The following is a 14,839-nucleotide window of genomic DNA, read 5'->3' on the forward strand; positions in this document are numbered from 1 at the left end:
TATGGGATTTCTTGCACCTTCATCTGAAGTATTGGGTGCTGGCCGCTATCAGAAAGGGAGGTTTGGACCAAGTGGACAATTGTTCTGATCTGGCATGGCAATTCCTATGTCTACCATGTCTTCATCATTAATCTTAGAGAGCAATATAGCCATAATTTATTCCATTAAGCGCATGCGTGTGTATGTATACACAAATACATATAAAATACATGGAAAATTAGTTTTTAATCTGAGAGAAGCAATGCACTTCAGTAGAGAAGCTTACATATTTTTGTCTGTAATAATTGAATTAAACAGATCATCTCTTTAACGCCTGTCCTGTCTGTTTTTCCGTACACCATGGATTTTTACCAAAACTAGAGTTTAGGACAACTATAAAAAAGTCATAAAACTATATCACTCCAGCACAGATTGGTTATCTAAATTGCTATCTTTCACCTACACCTAAAGCCCCTTTCTCAGGTTGTCAGTATATTTCAAAACAAGGATGCTAAAGTCTTGAATACAGTTATGTAAGTGATCAATCTGACAGCCATATAATGTCTTTTTTGTAGGGTCCTAAGTTCTATCCATGCTATTAACCATGAAGTAATTGGGACAGATTCTCTGCTGGGGTAATGGCCACAGCTTTGTTGAAACCACTGGAGCGGTGCCCATTTACACCAGTGATTAATTTGGCCCTTGTGTCCATAGCATGATTTTATATATATAGTTGAGAAGCACATAGTCTGTCTGTAACTCTCCATGCAAATGACCAGAGATTCAAATAAGCTAGTGAACTCTTTACTTGCTTTACCAGAGTAATCGCATATGGCTCAAGACTGCAAGGTGACGAGCACTCTTGTCCTGATCCACCAAAGCACTTAAGTCCATGCCTAACTTTAAGCATGTGGGTGGTCCCACTGATCACCTTCCACTATCAATCCTTAGAAGAACTTGCTTAGTAGAAAATAGAGAGCTCCATTTGTCCATATAATGGAATTGTCACAGGGCAGAGGAAAACCTTATGATCAAGATCTGAATTGTAACTTGTAAAGCACCCCAGAGCTTTTGATCAGAAGCAGACCCTCCTATAACCAGATAAATACATTCTCAAGAGTTTCTTATGCTTAAAGTTAGTAAATAGTTTAAGACTTATTTACAGACCTGGAGTTGAGGGAAATTCATATCCCCAAAGAAATGTCTAAAGGACCAAGATCAGGAATAGATAAGTAATATATTTATGGTAATAATTGATCAAAAAGAAGGTAAGAGGCAAAAAATGAGAAATAATTAATAATACTTTGTGCCTTCATAGCACTTTTCCCATCTACAATTACATTTATTGGCTTTACAGAGTTGGTGGCCTTTTAGCGGTTCATTAATATCTTTTGTTCATTTATCTTGTTTAAATCAAATCAACAACTTTGAAACTGCCAGATTGTACATAGGCCAATCTTGTGTTCCTGTCTGTATTATCATCCTTGTCTTCCCCTTCCTCTTCTCTGTTTTGGTCTGTACTCACTTATACCATCTACTCTATTCAGATTGTTAAATCTTTGAGGCAGGTCTGTTCTGGTGGAGACCTGCTGCTGATATGGGCATGGATCAGGGAGAGATTTATGCCATCTCCAATTGATGTTTAAGGACTGTGAAGAATTTGCCAGATACCACCAGAACCACACCGCTTTCCAAGGCTCAGGCACAGGGCAAGCCCATTCCAGCACAACCTGTCCTTCATTATGAAAAGAGAACTTGGCTCTGTACAGCTTCTCCAGGATGGCCTGGGTTACTGTTCTGGACAGGTCTCATCCCCTGCCTCAGATAATCTGGACCAGGCTCCCTTTCTAAGGACTGTAGAGGCTGTCACCTGTCTCTTTGGAATGAGGCTCACCTATCCCAGGGTCAAAACACCCTGTTAAATTGCTGAGCACCTGGAATCTTTCTCATCTTTAGCCTTTGAAGTTCTCGTTTGAATATTTGCTACTGCCACCAAGATCTGCAGCTGCAGGGGCTCTGTCTGGGCCTACACTTTAGGCTTCTGGACCCCAGGCAGTGGCCCTTCTACTCATCCAGCCATAGCCCCTGCCTCTTTCATTGTCAGCAACAGCCAGGTATGCGCCTGACACTCAGCACCATCCATTTTTAGGGCTAGCTAATTTGGCAGGTGGGCTGGTGGATTCCAATGGATGTCTAAGAACACTGTACTTCTATCTATATCAACCAACAACTTCTCTGGGGGCTGATAAGCGTCAGCAATGCAGTAGTGCCAGCCATGGAGTTAAAAAAAAAAATCATGAGTCCAGACCTCACCTCCCAGAAATCATGATTGCTCCCAAAATCATGAGATTTTTAAACAAGAATTCTATTGTGGTTTTGTTGGTCTATCTTTTGATTTCTGAACTCTCCCCGCCCATTGCGCGCGCGTGTGTGTGGCCCACTCTCCCTAGTGTATTAGAGGTGACTGGCCCCTGCTGCAGGAGCTCTTGCCCCCATATCCCCTCTGCCTAGCAATTAATTCTGCTCCCAACCTCCAAATCAATCCTGTCCCCCACAGTCCACACATCAGTTCTACCCCGTCATCAGGTTTGCCCATCCCCATCATTTCTACCCACCCAGCCCCTATCCCCCATCAGTTCAGCCTCCCCAGCCTCACCTCTGCTCCTCCTGGGATTCCTCACCCCTACTCTCCCAGGCCTGGGGCAGAGGCAGCCGCAGCAGGGTCCCCTTGTCTCCAGCCAGACTGGGGGTGGGCAGCTGCAGGGTTCTTCACCGCCTCTGCTCCCTTCTCAGCGGGGATGTTGCAGGGAGGGAGGGGTGAGGCACAGAGGAGCAGGAAGAAGAGGGAACAGAGCCACCCCCAGCTGCTGAGCGCTTTTTGCTTCCACTCCTTTCCTGTGAAAATGGAGTCAGGTGGCTGTGGGAAGTGGGAGGAAGCTGTGCCTGCAATTGGCTGCTGTACCCCAGGAGGTGGAAAGGTGGAGCAGGCAGACAATGAGAGGGGTACTCCCTGAGCACAGCTGAAATTCGCAAGAGGCCTGAAACCTGTCATCTCCAGACTGGCTCCTGCCCTGGATGAAAGCCTGTTGCTCACAGCAAAAGCAAGAGAGCCGACAACAATGCCATAGGATGGATCTGCTTGATGCTTAATAGGTTACTCCGGGGGGAGTTCTGCACCACTGTGCAGTGCAGAATTTTGCAGAAATTAATGTGTGTACAGAATTTCCCTTCCCCCCCCCACAGAAATTGGCTGTGGAGGTGCTAGCCACCACTAGGGAGTGCCAGGGGGGTGGAGGGAAGGAGAGGGAACTAGAGGGTTCTTGGCAGCTGCAGTTCCCAGCATGCCCGAAGGGAAGAAGAGGGTGGCACATGGGAAACTCCATGCAAGCCTGGGACTGAGCATCAGGCTGTTTCTCCCACTGGTTCTCTGGGCTCTGGGGGGGCGGGAGGGGGGAGGGCGAGCAGGTATCTGGGCAAGGGGGGCCCTGCAGCTGGGCTCGGGGGGGGGAAGAGGGCAGAGAAACAGGAACTGGATTGTCATAGGGGTTTCTTTAACTCTCTATTCCTGGGGGAATTTTTGTGTCTGTATTGTTACAGCCATACTTGCTGACAGGTATTTTGAAAGAAATTATCAAAATAATTGAAACTGGCGTGATTATGAAGTGTTATTTTGACAAATAACGTTTGCAGAATTTTAAAATGTGCGCAAAAGTTTTAATTTTTTGGTGCAGAATTCCCCCAGGAGTAATAGGTCCCTCCAATCACTGAACTGTGTGTTGGGGGCAGTGTGTCTATGCTACAAGGATGGAGTGGCTGCCATGTGCGCGCTACGACTGCTCCTTACAGGTTGGAATACAGAGTGTCACACTTTTTTACAGTGTCGCAGTTCCCACACCTGGATGAGCTAGTGAAGCCACTCTTTCGGGTATGGGCTATCCTGGGGTGAACAGGGGTTGGGGACCCACTGCCCTGGGTGAAGGAAATATATCAGACCTACCCTTTTACAGCCGTTCCCTCAAAGGGCTGCAAGGCTTGATTAAGGGAGGAGGGGCTCCTAGCCCTATAGACATTTATGGGGCCTTGGGCTATCACTACATAACCTTCATTGTTTAAAAGGCCACTGCTAGCCAACAATATTATTACAGACGTGACAGAAATCCTGGCTCACAATTGCCAAAAAACATCCATGTGATTACGCCTACACTGCACTGGGCTCTGTTGGGTGAAATATATCAGACTTGCTCAGTGGGGTGCATGAGCACCCTCTGTTGGCTGACCTAGAGCGGTTGCTCTAGCTGGGTAGAATATTGCTTCTGCATTCAAAGGTTCTGGTGTTAAAGCCCCCAAGTGGTGCAGGGTTACTCGGGAATGGAAGAGATGTGCCACAGCCAGAGGCAGCACCCTCTTTGCCTCTTTTCCATGGGTTCCTGACTATGTGAGCTGAAATAAAGACAGCCACAGACACCATCTGGTTTCCCTTCATACTTTGTAAATTTTTTATTATTATTTTTATCATCTCCTTTTTAAGTATCCCTTTAAGGGTGAAATGAAATCCAACCATTTACAGAGAAAATGATTTCAGAATGTACATTTGATTAATCCTTACAAAAATTAATTATTACTGGTGTTTATAAATTACAGGGTTGTTGGGGTTTTTTTTGGCAAGTCCACGCATTCCTTTGCCAAAAGAGGGCGCTCTGGGCAACACCACAAGTCAGTTCCCTGGGTAGCATCAGTCCCATGGGAATGCTAGTGCATTGCTCCATGGAGGATACTGCTTGATCATTCCTGCAGGAATGAGAATGGACAGTGGTTTGAATTCTCAGTTTGGCTTTTGGCCTTGTATTCATCCTTTATATACCATTGGTTGCAGCTCTGATATTCCCAGTGTATGTGTATTGCATTATACTCTCCTCCCTTTTCTTGACATTTGGGATTAAAACCCCTCCCATTTTTTTCCACCCCACATGTATACTCCTATATTTTCACATTAAGGGTGAGCTCCTCCAACTTCTCAGAGAGATTGAATTTTGTTTGTTTGTTTTTGAGCTCTGAACACAAAGACTAAAGGATTTGGGGTTCCTTCCCCTTCCGCTCCCTCCTCCCCAGTTTTAGAGGTCTATAAATCCAAGCTGACCTTTCCCTTGCCCACTGCCTCCCTAACCAGTGTTTACTAACAGGACCAGGAATGACCAGCTCCAGGGTTCTCACAGTGCAGATCTGCAGCAGCCATGAAAGTCGATGAAGAAAGGGGGTGACAAAGGGACATGAGGTGGGGTGGTTCCAGGGTGTGAGAAAAAACTATGGTCTCAGGAGGATACCTTGCTTGAGGATAACTGGAAAAAATGCTGCTCTGAGCTCCACCAGCCTTGCCACATTAATGGGATGAATCAGAGCCTCTCCATTTGCCCACCCTCAGCATATAAATGATATGTTGCGCTGTGTCCCCCGGTTGGAGGGAAACAGGAGTTCTAGTGAATACCTCAGCCCCAGGGACATACTGCAAATATTGGAGGGAAGAACACTAAGTAGAGAACTGTGATGTTTTCCTTTTCATAATAAACACAGAGCCGTAAAAACAATCCCATTCTTTGTCTCCTGTTCCCCTAGGGATATCATACTCAATCTGGCTCTGAGCATCACCAAGGTTTGCCACCAGCTCCACTGATGGGATAGGGAGAAGCCCCTTCAAGCCAATCTGTTCAGTAAGGGGGACCCACCTGCTCCAACACCATGTCCACACCCCCACTTATAAATAACCTGGAAAGAGCCCGCCTCTCAGGGCTTAATGTGGGGGGATGGGGTGAGAGAGCCTTGAAAACTACAAAGGAGCAGGGGACATTAATACAACAGGCTGAAACAGATACACAGCACAGTGTAAGCCCCCAAAATTGCAGAGGCTGCCTCATCAATGTTCAAATTAAGAAGGGTAGTGAGGGGTTAAAGGTGAAAAGACACTTAGCCATGAGTGAAGCAGCAGCTGTCTAAGAGTTTGTGGGCAAATAGGAAGTGAGCTGTACTACTCACTTTCAGTTGTGATTGCTGCAACAAATAGCATATAACAGCTGTGATATCCCGTCCCAGCCATTCCCTCTTGTCATTAACCACCTCCCAAATACAGGTTTGGGTTTTTTAAGCTTTCCCTTCTAAACTCCATTGCAGCATCTTCAGTGCCAGATCAAGACACGATCAAAGAAGTCAGACTGCTCATATCAATGGTTTGTGGGAATGAGGGCTCTGGACCAATCCTTATCATCACACCCATTTCTCCCTTGCCACAATTTGAGACCCTGCACTTTTGTGTTGCTCCTTATTCAAGCTTAATCTGTCTCTCTCTCCTATAGGCACCCATCCAACTATCTGATCAAATTACAGATGTAACCTCTGCTTCCCATTCCTTCAGGGCCTGGTTGGGGCGGATTGTTGGCCTGAGAAATCAACCAGCAAGAGCCAGTTCCCAAAAGTCCCACCCGGCTGCCTTCAAGGGATGATGGAAGTGGAAGATGTTAAATCCACAAGAGGTCAATTTCTCTAAACCCAATCAAGAGAGGATAAGCCATGCAAGTTAAATACCACAGATATAAACTGGTTTGGCTTTAAACTGAACAATTACAAAAATGAAGAGTAAAACCGAACACATTTCTTCTGAAAGTCCCTCAACACAGAAGCCTGTTTCAAATTTCATTTCTAACTAACTAGTGAGGAGGGGGCGGGGAGAGGGACTTTGGGACGGAGAGCCCTCTCAGAGTCCCCAGAGGAGCTCAATTCTTACCCAGTGTGGGGGGGGGACCCTTTAGCTGAAGCCCAATAGGTACAATGGAATCTGTTCCTCATGCCTGGAGGAGGGGGGGAGGAGAGAAGTGTGGCTGTTAGTGAGAAGAGGGAACTGAAAGAGAGAGAGGGAAGAGGGCCAGTGAGGAATTAAGGGAGGGAAGGGGAACAAGCAGGCTATATCTCTGTGCTGGGTCTAGCTACTGCAGCGATGGGTACATTAGAAATTCACAACAGGCAACTGCAAAACCCTAGGCAAGGCAAGCACGTCCTGCAGTGCAATGCAAAGCCCAGAAAGCCCATTGAGTAGAAGAGGGGAGGAGGCAATGGGGAAAAGGTGCTGTGCCAGGGGAGGCGGTACAGTACTGTGGATGTATTGTGGTCTGCTTGGTCCCACATCGCTTCCTATCCAGGAAGATTGCTGGTGTTAACCAGATGTTCTAAATCCACCCCAGATTAGTGGCTAGGACTGTGCTGCAAGGAAGGGACTCAAGTTCTAGCTATATGGTGCCTGTCATCAAGGCAGCTGACCACCTCCCAGCATTATGGAGTTTGCAGACAAAGATATATAGTGTGTGTGTCTCTCTCTCCCCTCCAGTCAGCAGGGACTGGACTTTGGTTGGTTTGTTGTTTCTGTGGAAAGGCAGAGTCAAAGCAGAGGGTCTGAGGCAGGTTCTGGGCTCTCACTCTTTCTCCAAGAATGAAAGAAAATGAGCAATGCCTGGGTCCCTCCGTACCTCTCCGCAATATCTTGCACCAGGCCCTTGTGGTGATGCATGGTGCTCTCCCTCTGCCTCCATCCAGGATTGTAGTACTGCCTTGCTGTGCTATACCCACTGCTGCAAAGTCTTCTCCCCTAACATATGCCCCTCTTTTTGCAATCACCCTCCCGTTCCTGTAAGTCATGTGGGTTCCTTCACCACAGTCATGAACTCTCTGTGGCAAACTGGCCTGTAGCCCCCGCTCTCCGAGGTACCACTCCTCGGTCTGAAACACGCCTCCTTCACACCCTAGCTGATGGGTCATGCAGATAAAGCTCAACTTGGGCAGCACAGCAACAGCTTTCTCCCAGGGGCGAGGGTGGAAATCTCCCCTTCTCCCATCCCGTGGGCCAGCCTTCAGTGATCTCAGGGAGCAGACAGTAGTGGGTGATGGTAGCAGTTGTGAATAAAGTGAAATGATGTTTAGCCTCTTTCGAGAACCTGTCATGGGACTAGGAGTGAGATAAGATTAAACATTACTTAGATCAGTCAAACACCAAGGGGTTCCAATCTGGGTGCTTTATGTTGTTCTATCTCAATTGTACTTTGGACCCACAGCTGCTGGAAAAAGGAATTCAGTTAATTCAGAGTGCTAGGGGAATAGATACCAAGATAAAATAAGAACCTTAGAAATACTTATAGGATCAGGAGGAAGGCACGACCTTAGAACTGAACTCTAGGAGGAAGGCACGACCTTAGAACTGAGCTCTAGGGCCTGTCATTTTCCCCCAGACAGAAGGAGGAGGGAGCACAAAGGTGGGGGGAAAGAGAGTAGCAGAAATGGGAATCCAGGCAAAAAAACAAGGATGGTGAGTCCTAATGGTCAGAGTGATTTACGCTCCCACTGGCAAAGAAAGCCCCCTCTCTTCAGCACAGCTGGCCTGGCTGGTGGGGGATGATCGCACCTTGTAGGGAATATTCCCTTTTCTCCCACCATGCTTATTCCAAACAAGAGGGTGGGGAATCACGTTTCCATCATTTCTCTCTTCAGTGTACTCTCTCAGCTGGAAGAATAACATAGCTTCACCCTGCTACATGCTACAGATTGGGCTCCATACACACTACGGAGCCATTTGCTCAAACTGGGAGAGGGGGAAGGTGGCTGTCACCCCAAAGAACCAAGAGAGCCGAGGAAAGAAACAAGCCCTGTCATTAAAAACCCGGTGGAGGGACAACAGGGATGGAGAGCTTAGCTCGCTGCCTCCAATTGGTTCGGCTCTTAAATCCAGTTCTGTCACTTCCCCTCCTCATTGCATGACTCTCCACACAGTCCAGACAAGAAGTCTGGATCGCGCATCCTCCCAGCCACAAGGCGGCAGCATTCCAGGAGTAATTCCCCAGCGGATTCTCCGTGTCCCTGGGGCAGGTGCTGTGCCTCGATGCAGTCTGTATCCCACTGGCCCCAACACCTGGGCTAGGCTCTAGGGGGTTGGGATTTCCCCTTCCCCTCCCTCTTACTCCAGGGAGAAGAGGATTAACCAGCACTTGTATTGTATTGTTATATGGGGGAGGGAGGCTCCCTGCCACAGATATTGCCAGCAGTGCCTCCCTAAGTTTGTCCCCATTCTTACCCCTTATCCAGAGCTGGTTCTGAATAGGACCATTTATGGAGCACTGGCACGAGAGCCTACAGCTTCCCAGCCTCCCCCTATACCCAGTAGGCTTGTAGAGGGTTCCCTGAATATCCTTAACCCCTAAGTAGATAGCAGAGCTTCTGAATCCTGCCACTCTCCCACCCCTCTCACACACACACGCACTCTGCCACACATCTGCCAAATCCATGCACATTAACACTCGTGCACACACTAATCCACACACTTGTGAACACAACACACAATCAACCTAGTGAAGAGCCCTGCAGCTTGTTCCCCTGACGAAAACAGGTTGCTGGGACACAGCCTGAGGCTTTGTGGGCAAAGCTAAGGTCTGGGGTGCAGCGTGACAGTGAGGTGGGGGTAGGGAAGGAGTACAAGCACTTGTGTTCCACCCCACTTCCCTTTTCTGCAAGCTCCAGGACCGGCAGCACATTAGACAAAGAGTGGAGCCCAGGAGAGATGCATTGACATGAGGTTGGTAGAGGGAGGCTATGTTTTAAAGAATACCGAGGTAAAAAAATAAATGCCTATAGATATGCTTTTGCACATGTACACACAAACTCACAAGAACACGCGTGACACACACATCCACTCACATGCACATGATCATACATTCGCCCGCCCACTCACATGCTCATTGACAAGTCCAGACTCACATGTGCATGCAACCTGTTCCGCGGTGGGGGCAGCTGCTCCCTCTGCCCACCCTCGTGTAGGAAAATCTGCCCCCTGGATAAGATCTCTCCACCCTGCAGGCAAGGTTGAGGAGGTGTGCCATAGTCTTTTTGCCTTCTGCAGGGCCAGTTCCCATTTCCTCTCCTTCCCTCTGGCCCTCGTTAGTGTGACTGGGAATCCCACCCCAAGTCTCACTCCTGGAAAGGCAGAGAATGCAGAGAAACTACACACCTCAGCTGGAAACAAAATGAAGAAGGAAAATAAAAGAGACACCTCACTCTTTCCGTTTGCTCTAATGTTCCCATTTCCCATGCAAGTCCCGCTCCCCTCATCCAGCCCCTTCTGCCCGCCGGTAAGGATTCTCCAGCAGGTAGTGGAACCGCTGGTAGTTCTTTAGCAGGTACTTTGGGGCATACATTTGTTCCTTGGGGTCAGCAGGTGGGTACTCCTGGGTGGTGCCGTCGAACCAGCCACCAGTCCGGATCAGTTCCCGGATGTAGTTGAGGTCCCGCTTGTCCTCGTAGTCACCCCAGCGGGGGAAGTCCCCATTCTGGGCTGACACCAGTTTGAAGTAGATGCCCTCTGGGGTGAAGCACCAGGAGCAGTGCCAGCCAGCAAAATGGAGGGGGCTGCCCAGCGACCACTGCACCAGAATGTGACCCGTGCTGTTCTCATACTGCCGGAAGCCGGGCATAGTATAATACTCTCTGCGGCGGAGGCGGATCCCATCCGTGGCGTAGACGGCATGCAGCATCCCCACTGTGCAGCCAGAAACCACCTCTAGGGTGCCGGGCTGCTTCCAGAAGAAGCCATAGAGGGACTTGCGCATGTGGAAAGCAAAAGGCTCTGTCCAGCCATCGTAGAGCTTGAGGAACAGCACGCCATCGCGGGCCGGGATCTCGTCCGCATCGTCAATGATGAAGATGTCGTCCGGGCGCAGGTTGCGTAGGCGGGAGGTGCCGTCCCGCGTCAGGAAGGTGCGCAGGTAGTCATCGGCGATCCAGCCGTCCTGGCGCCCACCGGGAGGGAAGTGGTCCAGGAAGACGTAGAGCACCTTGTGGCGGATGTAGTCGAAGGAGCCATTGAGGAGCATCTCGCGGAACTTTAGTGGGCGCGCCTCGCCATAGGCCGTGAAGTTCGACTCGCAGACCACGAAGGCGTCCACTACATCACCCAGCTCATGGAAACGAGCTTCCAGGAGGTCGAACTCGTGGTTGATGTTGATGGCATTGATGACCCGCCGGGGTACTTCACGTGGTGCCAGCCGATCCTTGGTGGGCAAGTTTGAGTACTGGACCACAGTGGGCACCCCACAGCTAGGGCCATGCCAGCCAGGCAGGCACATGCACTCCACCCACTTGCGCCGCTTTGTGCCGCTGTTGCTCAGTGGCTTGCGAGCTGGGTGCCCCGAAGCAGCGCCATCTTCTCTCTCGTCCGTCTGGCCTGCTGGTGGCTTCTCCAACATCCTGGTGCCTGGCTTGAAGCAGACGCCGCCAGCTTTGGTATGGACAAAATATTTTGACGTGTCTTCCTGCAGTACAAACTCAGCTTTGTGTAGCTCCTCGCTGGCCCTGCTGGGTGGCAGGGGCTGGAGCAGGGGTGAATGGGAGTACAGAGGCGTGCGGAGAAACTCCGGCCCTCCTGGCTCAGGGCTGACCTGCGGCGTGACAGGTGCATTGTTCCAGAAGAAGCTGTAGACGAGGTTGGGGCTAAGCGAAGCCAGCTCCCGGGGGAAGGTGACGTAAGAGAGGGCCTTGAGGAAGTGCAGGACGGAGATGAGGCAGAGACCACCCATGCACAGAGTCAGAAAGAGCTTGTGGCGTCTCATCTTCATCCTGAGGAAAAGCCAAAGAGAAAAGTAACATTCAGTTATTAGTTGGCTGCAAAAGGTCCCTGGACCACTGGGGAAAAGAGTGTTGTGTGGAGCCCAGGATATAACCAGAGTGAGGTCCAAACTCAGATAGAATAGGCTCCAGCTGGAATCTTTCCCTCAAATCTTGGGGAGGTCTAATCCAACCCAATTCCCTCCCTCCCTCCCATTCTCACCAGGCCTGCCACCTTTGCTAAATTCCCTCTTGGAGTTAAGCAAATCTGACCTCCCCAGGCCTGGGTGCGGTCTTTAGACCTGATACATTCTAGAACATTCCATTAGTGTCCCAGCAAGGGGATGGGAAGCACGGAATTCTAGGCACCTCTGATCCAGTGAAGTCTCCAAGCTCAGCAGATTTAATTAGAGCAGATGGCAAGGTGAGGACAGAATACAGAGAGCTCACTCATATGGTATATCACCAGAAGGTTACAGGGCTGCTGGAAGAGGGGCTAGAGAGTGGTCAGGATGAGGGGCAAGGAGAATAGAAGGTTGAGGCTGAAAAGAAGTCATAATTGGAATGGAGTGTAGTGTATGGGACGGGGTGGGCAAACTTTTTGGCCTGAGGGCCGCATCGGGTTTAATAAATTGTAGGGAGGGCCGGTTAGGGAGGGGGTCGTGGGACTTCTGCCCCATCCAATCCCCCCCTGTTCCCTGATTGCCCCCCCTGGAACCCCTGTCCCATCCACACACCCCCACTCCCTGACCACCCTGGACCCCCGCTGCCCCATCCAAGCCCTCCTCTCATTCCTGACAGTGCCCCTGGAACCCCTGCCCCATCCAACCACCCCTTCTCCCTGTCCCCTGACTGCCCCCGGAACCCCTGCTCCTGACTGCCCCCTGATGCCCCATCCAACCACCCCTCCTTCCTGACTGCCCCCCTGGAACCCCTGCCCCCATTCAACCCCTGTTCCCGCTGACCGCCTGACCCCTATTCACAACCCCAACTCCCTGACCACCACCCCAAACTCCCTTGCCCTCTATCCAAAGCCTTCTGCTCCCTGCACCCTTACCGCACTGCCTGGAGCACCGGTGGCTGGCGGCACTACAGCTGCACCACCCAGCTGGAGCCGGGCCACGCTGCTGCCACCACCACCATGCAGCACAGAGCACTGGGTCAGGCCGGGCTCTGCAGCTGCACTGCCCCAGGAGCTCACAGTCCCACTGCCCAGAGCATTGTGCCAGCGGCGGAGCGAGCGAGCTGAGGCTGCAGGGGAAGGGGAACAGCAGGGGAGGGGCCGGGGGCTAGCCTCCCGGGCCAGTAGCTCGGGGGCCGGGCAGGATGGTCCCGCAGGCCAGATGTGGCCAAATCCCCAAAACCATTTGGAGGGTCATCTACAACACATGTCCTAAAGAAATCCTCTCACTCCCAGGAAAAGCTACTCAATGCTGAGCAGGGAGAGTCTCAAAATTAATCTGGCCTCATCTTTTCTCTCCCTTCCACCTAAAGTCCATTGGGCTTCTGGACTGTTACTCAACTCCTTTGCCTTCCATCCCCTATGTGTTAGGAGCTGAACATGTTACCTCTGGAGCAAGGCAGTGTAAAAATAAAAACAGCTGTCACAGCTAGAACCATCGTGTCAAGGTGATGGGTCCAAGAGACTGAAAGACAGACAGAAAGGAACCTAGAAGTGCTCACCCCCTCTTTCCAGGCAATAGAAAATATGTTGTCCATCCCATTTATCCACCTGCTAATCTCCCCATCTAAGCGTGGGACAGGAGAGCTGTCGTCAGATGGGAAAGTAGCAAGGAGCAAAATCCAGACAGAAGATATGAGCTCCCACCTCACCTCCCTGATCCCCCACTATTCCACACTATTCCACAGGAAAAGACATTCACTCTTGCTAGGTGTGGAAGAGGAAGTATATCCTCTCCCCAAGGGTCAGCAGGTTGGGGGGGGGGGCTGGGAAGATGGGCCGGGAGCAGATGACCTGTCATCATGATAAAGGGACTGGCCCCCTCATTACAGCATGAAATTCTATGCAAAAGCTCATTCCCCACTAGATGAACACCAGGGTGGGGCTGGGGGTGGAGGAGGGATCACCTCTACCTCTGAAACTCAGGCTCAAAGGAGAACGAAGCCAAACCATTTACAAAAACTTCAACTCACAAAAAGGCGAACAGACAAGCTGGTGCATCATTGTAAACCACCACAAGCACGTCATCTTGCTGCTCCAGAGTTTACACTGGCTCCTCCTTGGAATACTGAGGCTGATTCGATCTCTTTGTCTAAGCAGTGAAAGTCCTGCCTGAGACTGCCACCTGAGAGAGCACCTCTCCCTCCGCCATAGCTACATGGACCTGTGAGACTCAGCCAATCGTGCACGAGACTGCCCTAGACTATGGAAGGCACTTCCGCTAGAGGCAAGAAGGAGAACTGATCTTATCTCAGTCAGGGCCAAATGCCAAGTCCAGAGTTCCACTGCTACAGCAATGAGGAACACAAAATACGGAGATGGAAGCGGACACTGAAGGAAGAAAGGAGAGGAGGGCATACATCTTGGTTGGAATAAAAGGTTTAGGTGACTATTTCATTGACTGTGTTATCTTATAAGCCAGTGTTTAAAGGGTTCTGGACCCTTTATGGTCCCTCAGAGCACACAGCTGTCTCATTCCATACATTTAGGTGGATTCCCCTCCAGCCCCTACCCCTCAGAGCCTATATCAAGCAAGCCCTGTGGGGTTTTCAGGAGTCCCCAAAGACTTCAAATCCCCCATTCCTAACTGTACTGCTTCAGTCTCCAAGAATGATCCTGGGATCCTCCTTGAGTATTCACACCTCAAACGGTTGTGACTGGCACCATGTTCGCTACCATTCTCAAAACTCACAGAGCAGTTCAGAATTTTCACCTAACCGCCCCACATGGGCTGGGCAAGGCAGAGAAAGAGCATGGTGTATTTATTATGGGCCTCACAAGGCTGTGATGCTGATATGGGCAGACACTGGGTCACTGCACAATAAAACCGTGCAATTGAGCGAAAACAAAAAGAAGTGTAGTTATTTTGCCTCACAGGACAAAGAGTAAGGTGGCATCTTGAAGCAGATACTAAGTCCCAGGGGTTGTCAGGGAAAGAGGGGGGCCCCTGATTCAGTTTGTTAAGGTTTGTCAAGCATTCAGTTGATCATTAACTTCAAAGAGCTTTGAGGCGGAATGGTTTACAGTCAGGCGCAGATATCATTACAGACACAG

At 50.1% G+C, this 14,839-nt stretch overlaps 1 protein-coding gene across 10 annotated transcripts in view; it reads right to left on the bottom strand.

The window, feature by feature from the left end:
- Window positions 1–4,450: 4,450 nt before the first annotated feature.
- Window positions 4,451–14,839, bottom strand: part of MGAT3 (beta-1,4-mannosyl-glycoprotein 4-beta-N-acetylglucosaminyltransferase) — a 64,028-nt gene continuing 53,639 nt past the window's right edge. For 9 of the 10 annotated variants that reach the window (XM_065580826.1, XM_065580801.1, XM_008179297.4 and 6 more), the window contains one exon: window positions 4,451–11,616. In XM_065580826.1, the coding sequence (XP_065436898.1) occupies window positions 10,110–11,615 (1,506 nt within the window). In that variant the 5' untranslated portion in view covers window position 11,616 and the 3' untranslated portion in view covers window positions 4,451–10,109. Of the gene's footprint in view, window positions 11,617–13,758; window positions 13,985–14,839 lie in introns of those variants that run through there. The other variant, XM_024100094.3, reaches the window with a different exon arrangement.

The sequence above is a fragment of the Chrysemys picta genome, chromosome 1 (genome assembly GCF_011386835.1).
Source record: "Chrysemys picta bellii isolate R12L10 chromosome 1, ASM1138683v2, whole genome shotgun sequence".
NCBI lineage: Eukaryota > Metazoa > Chordata > Testudines > Emydidae > Chrysemys > Chrysemys picta.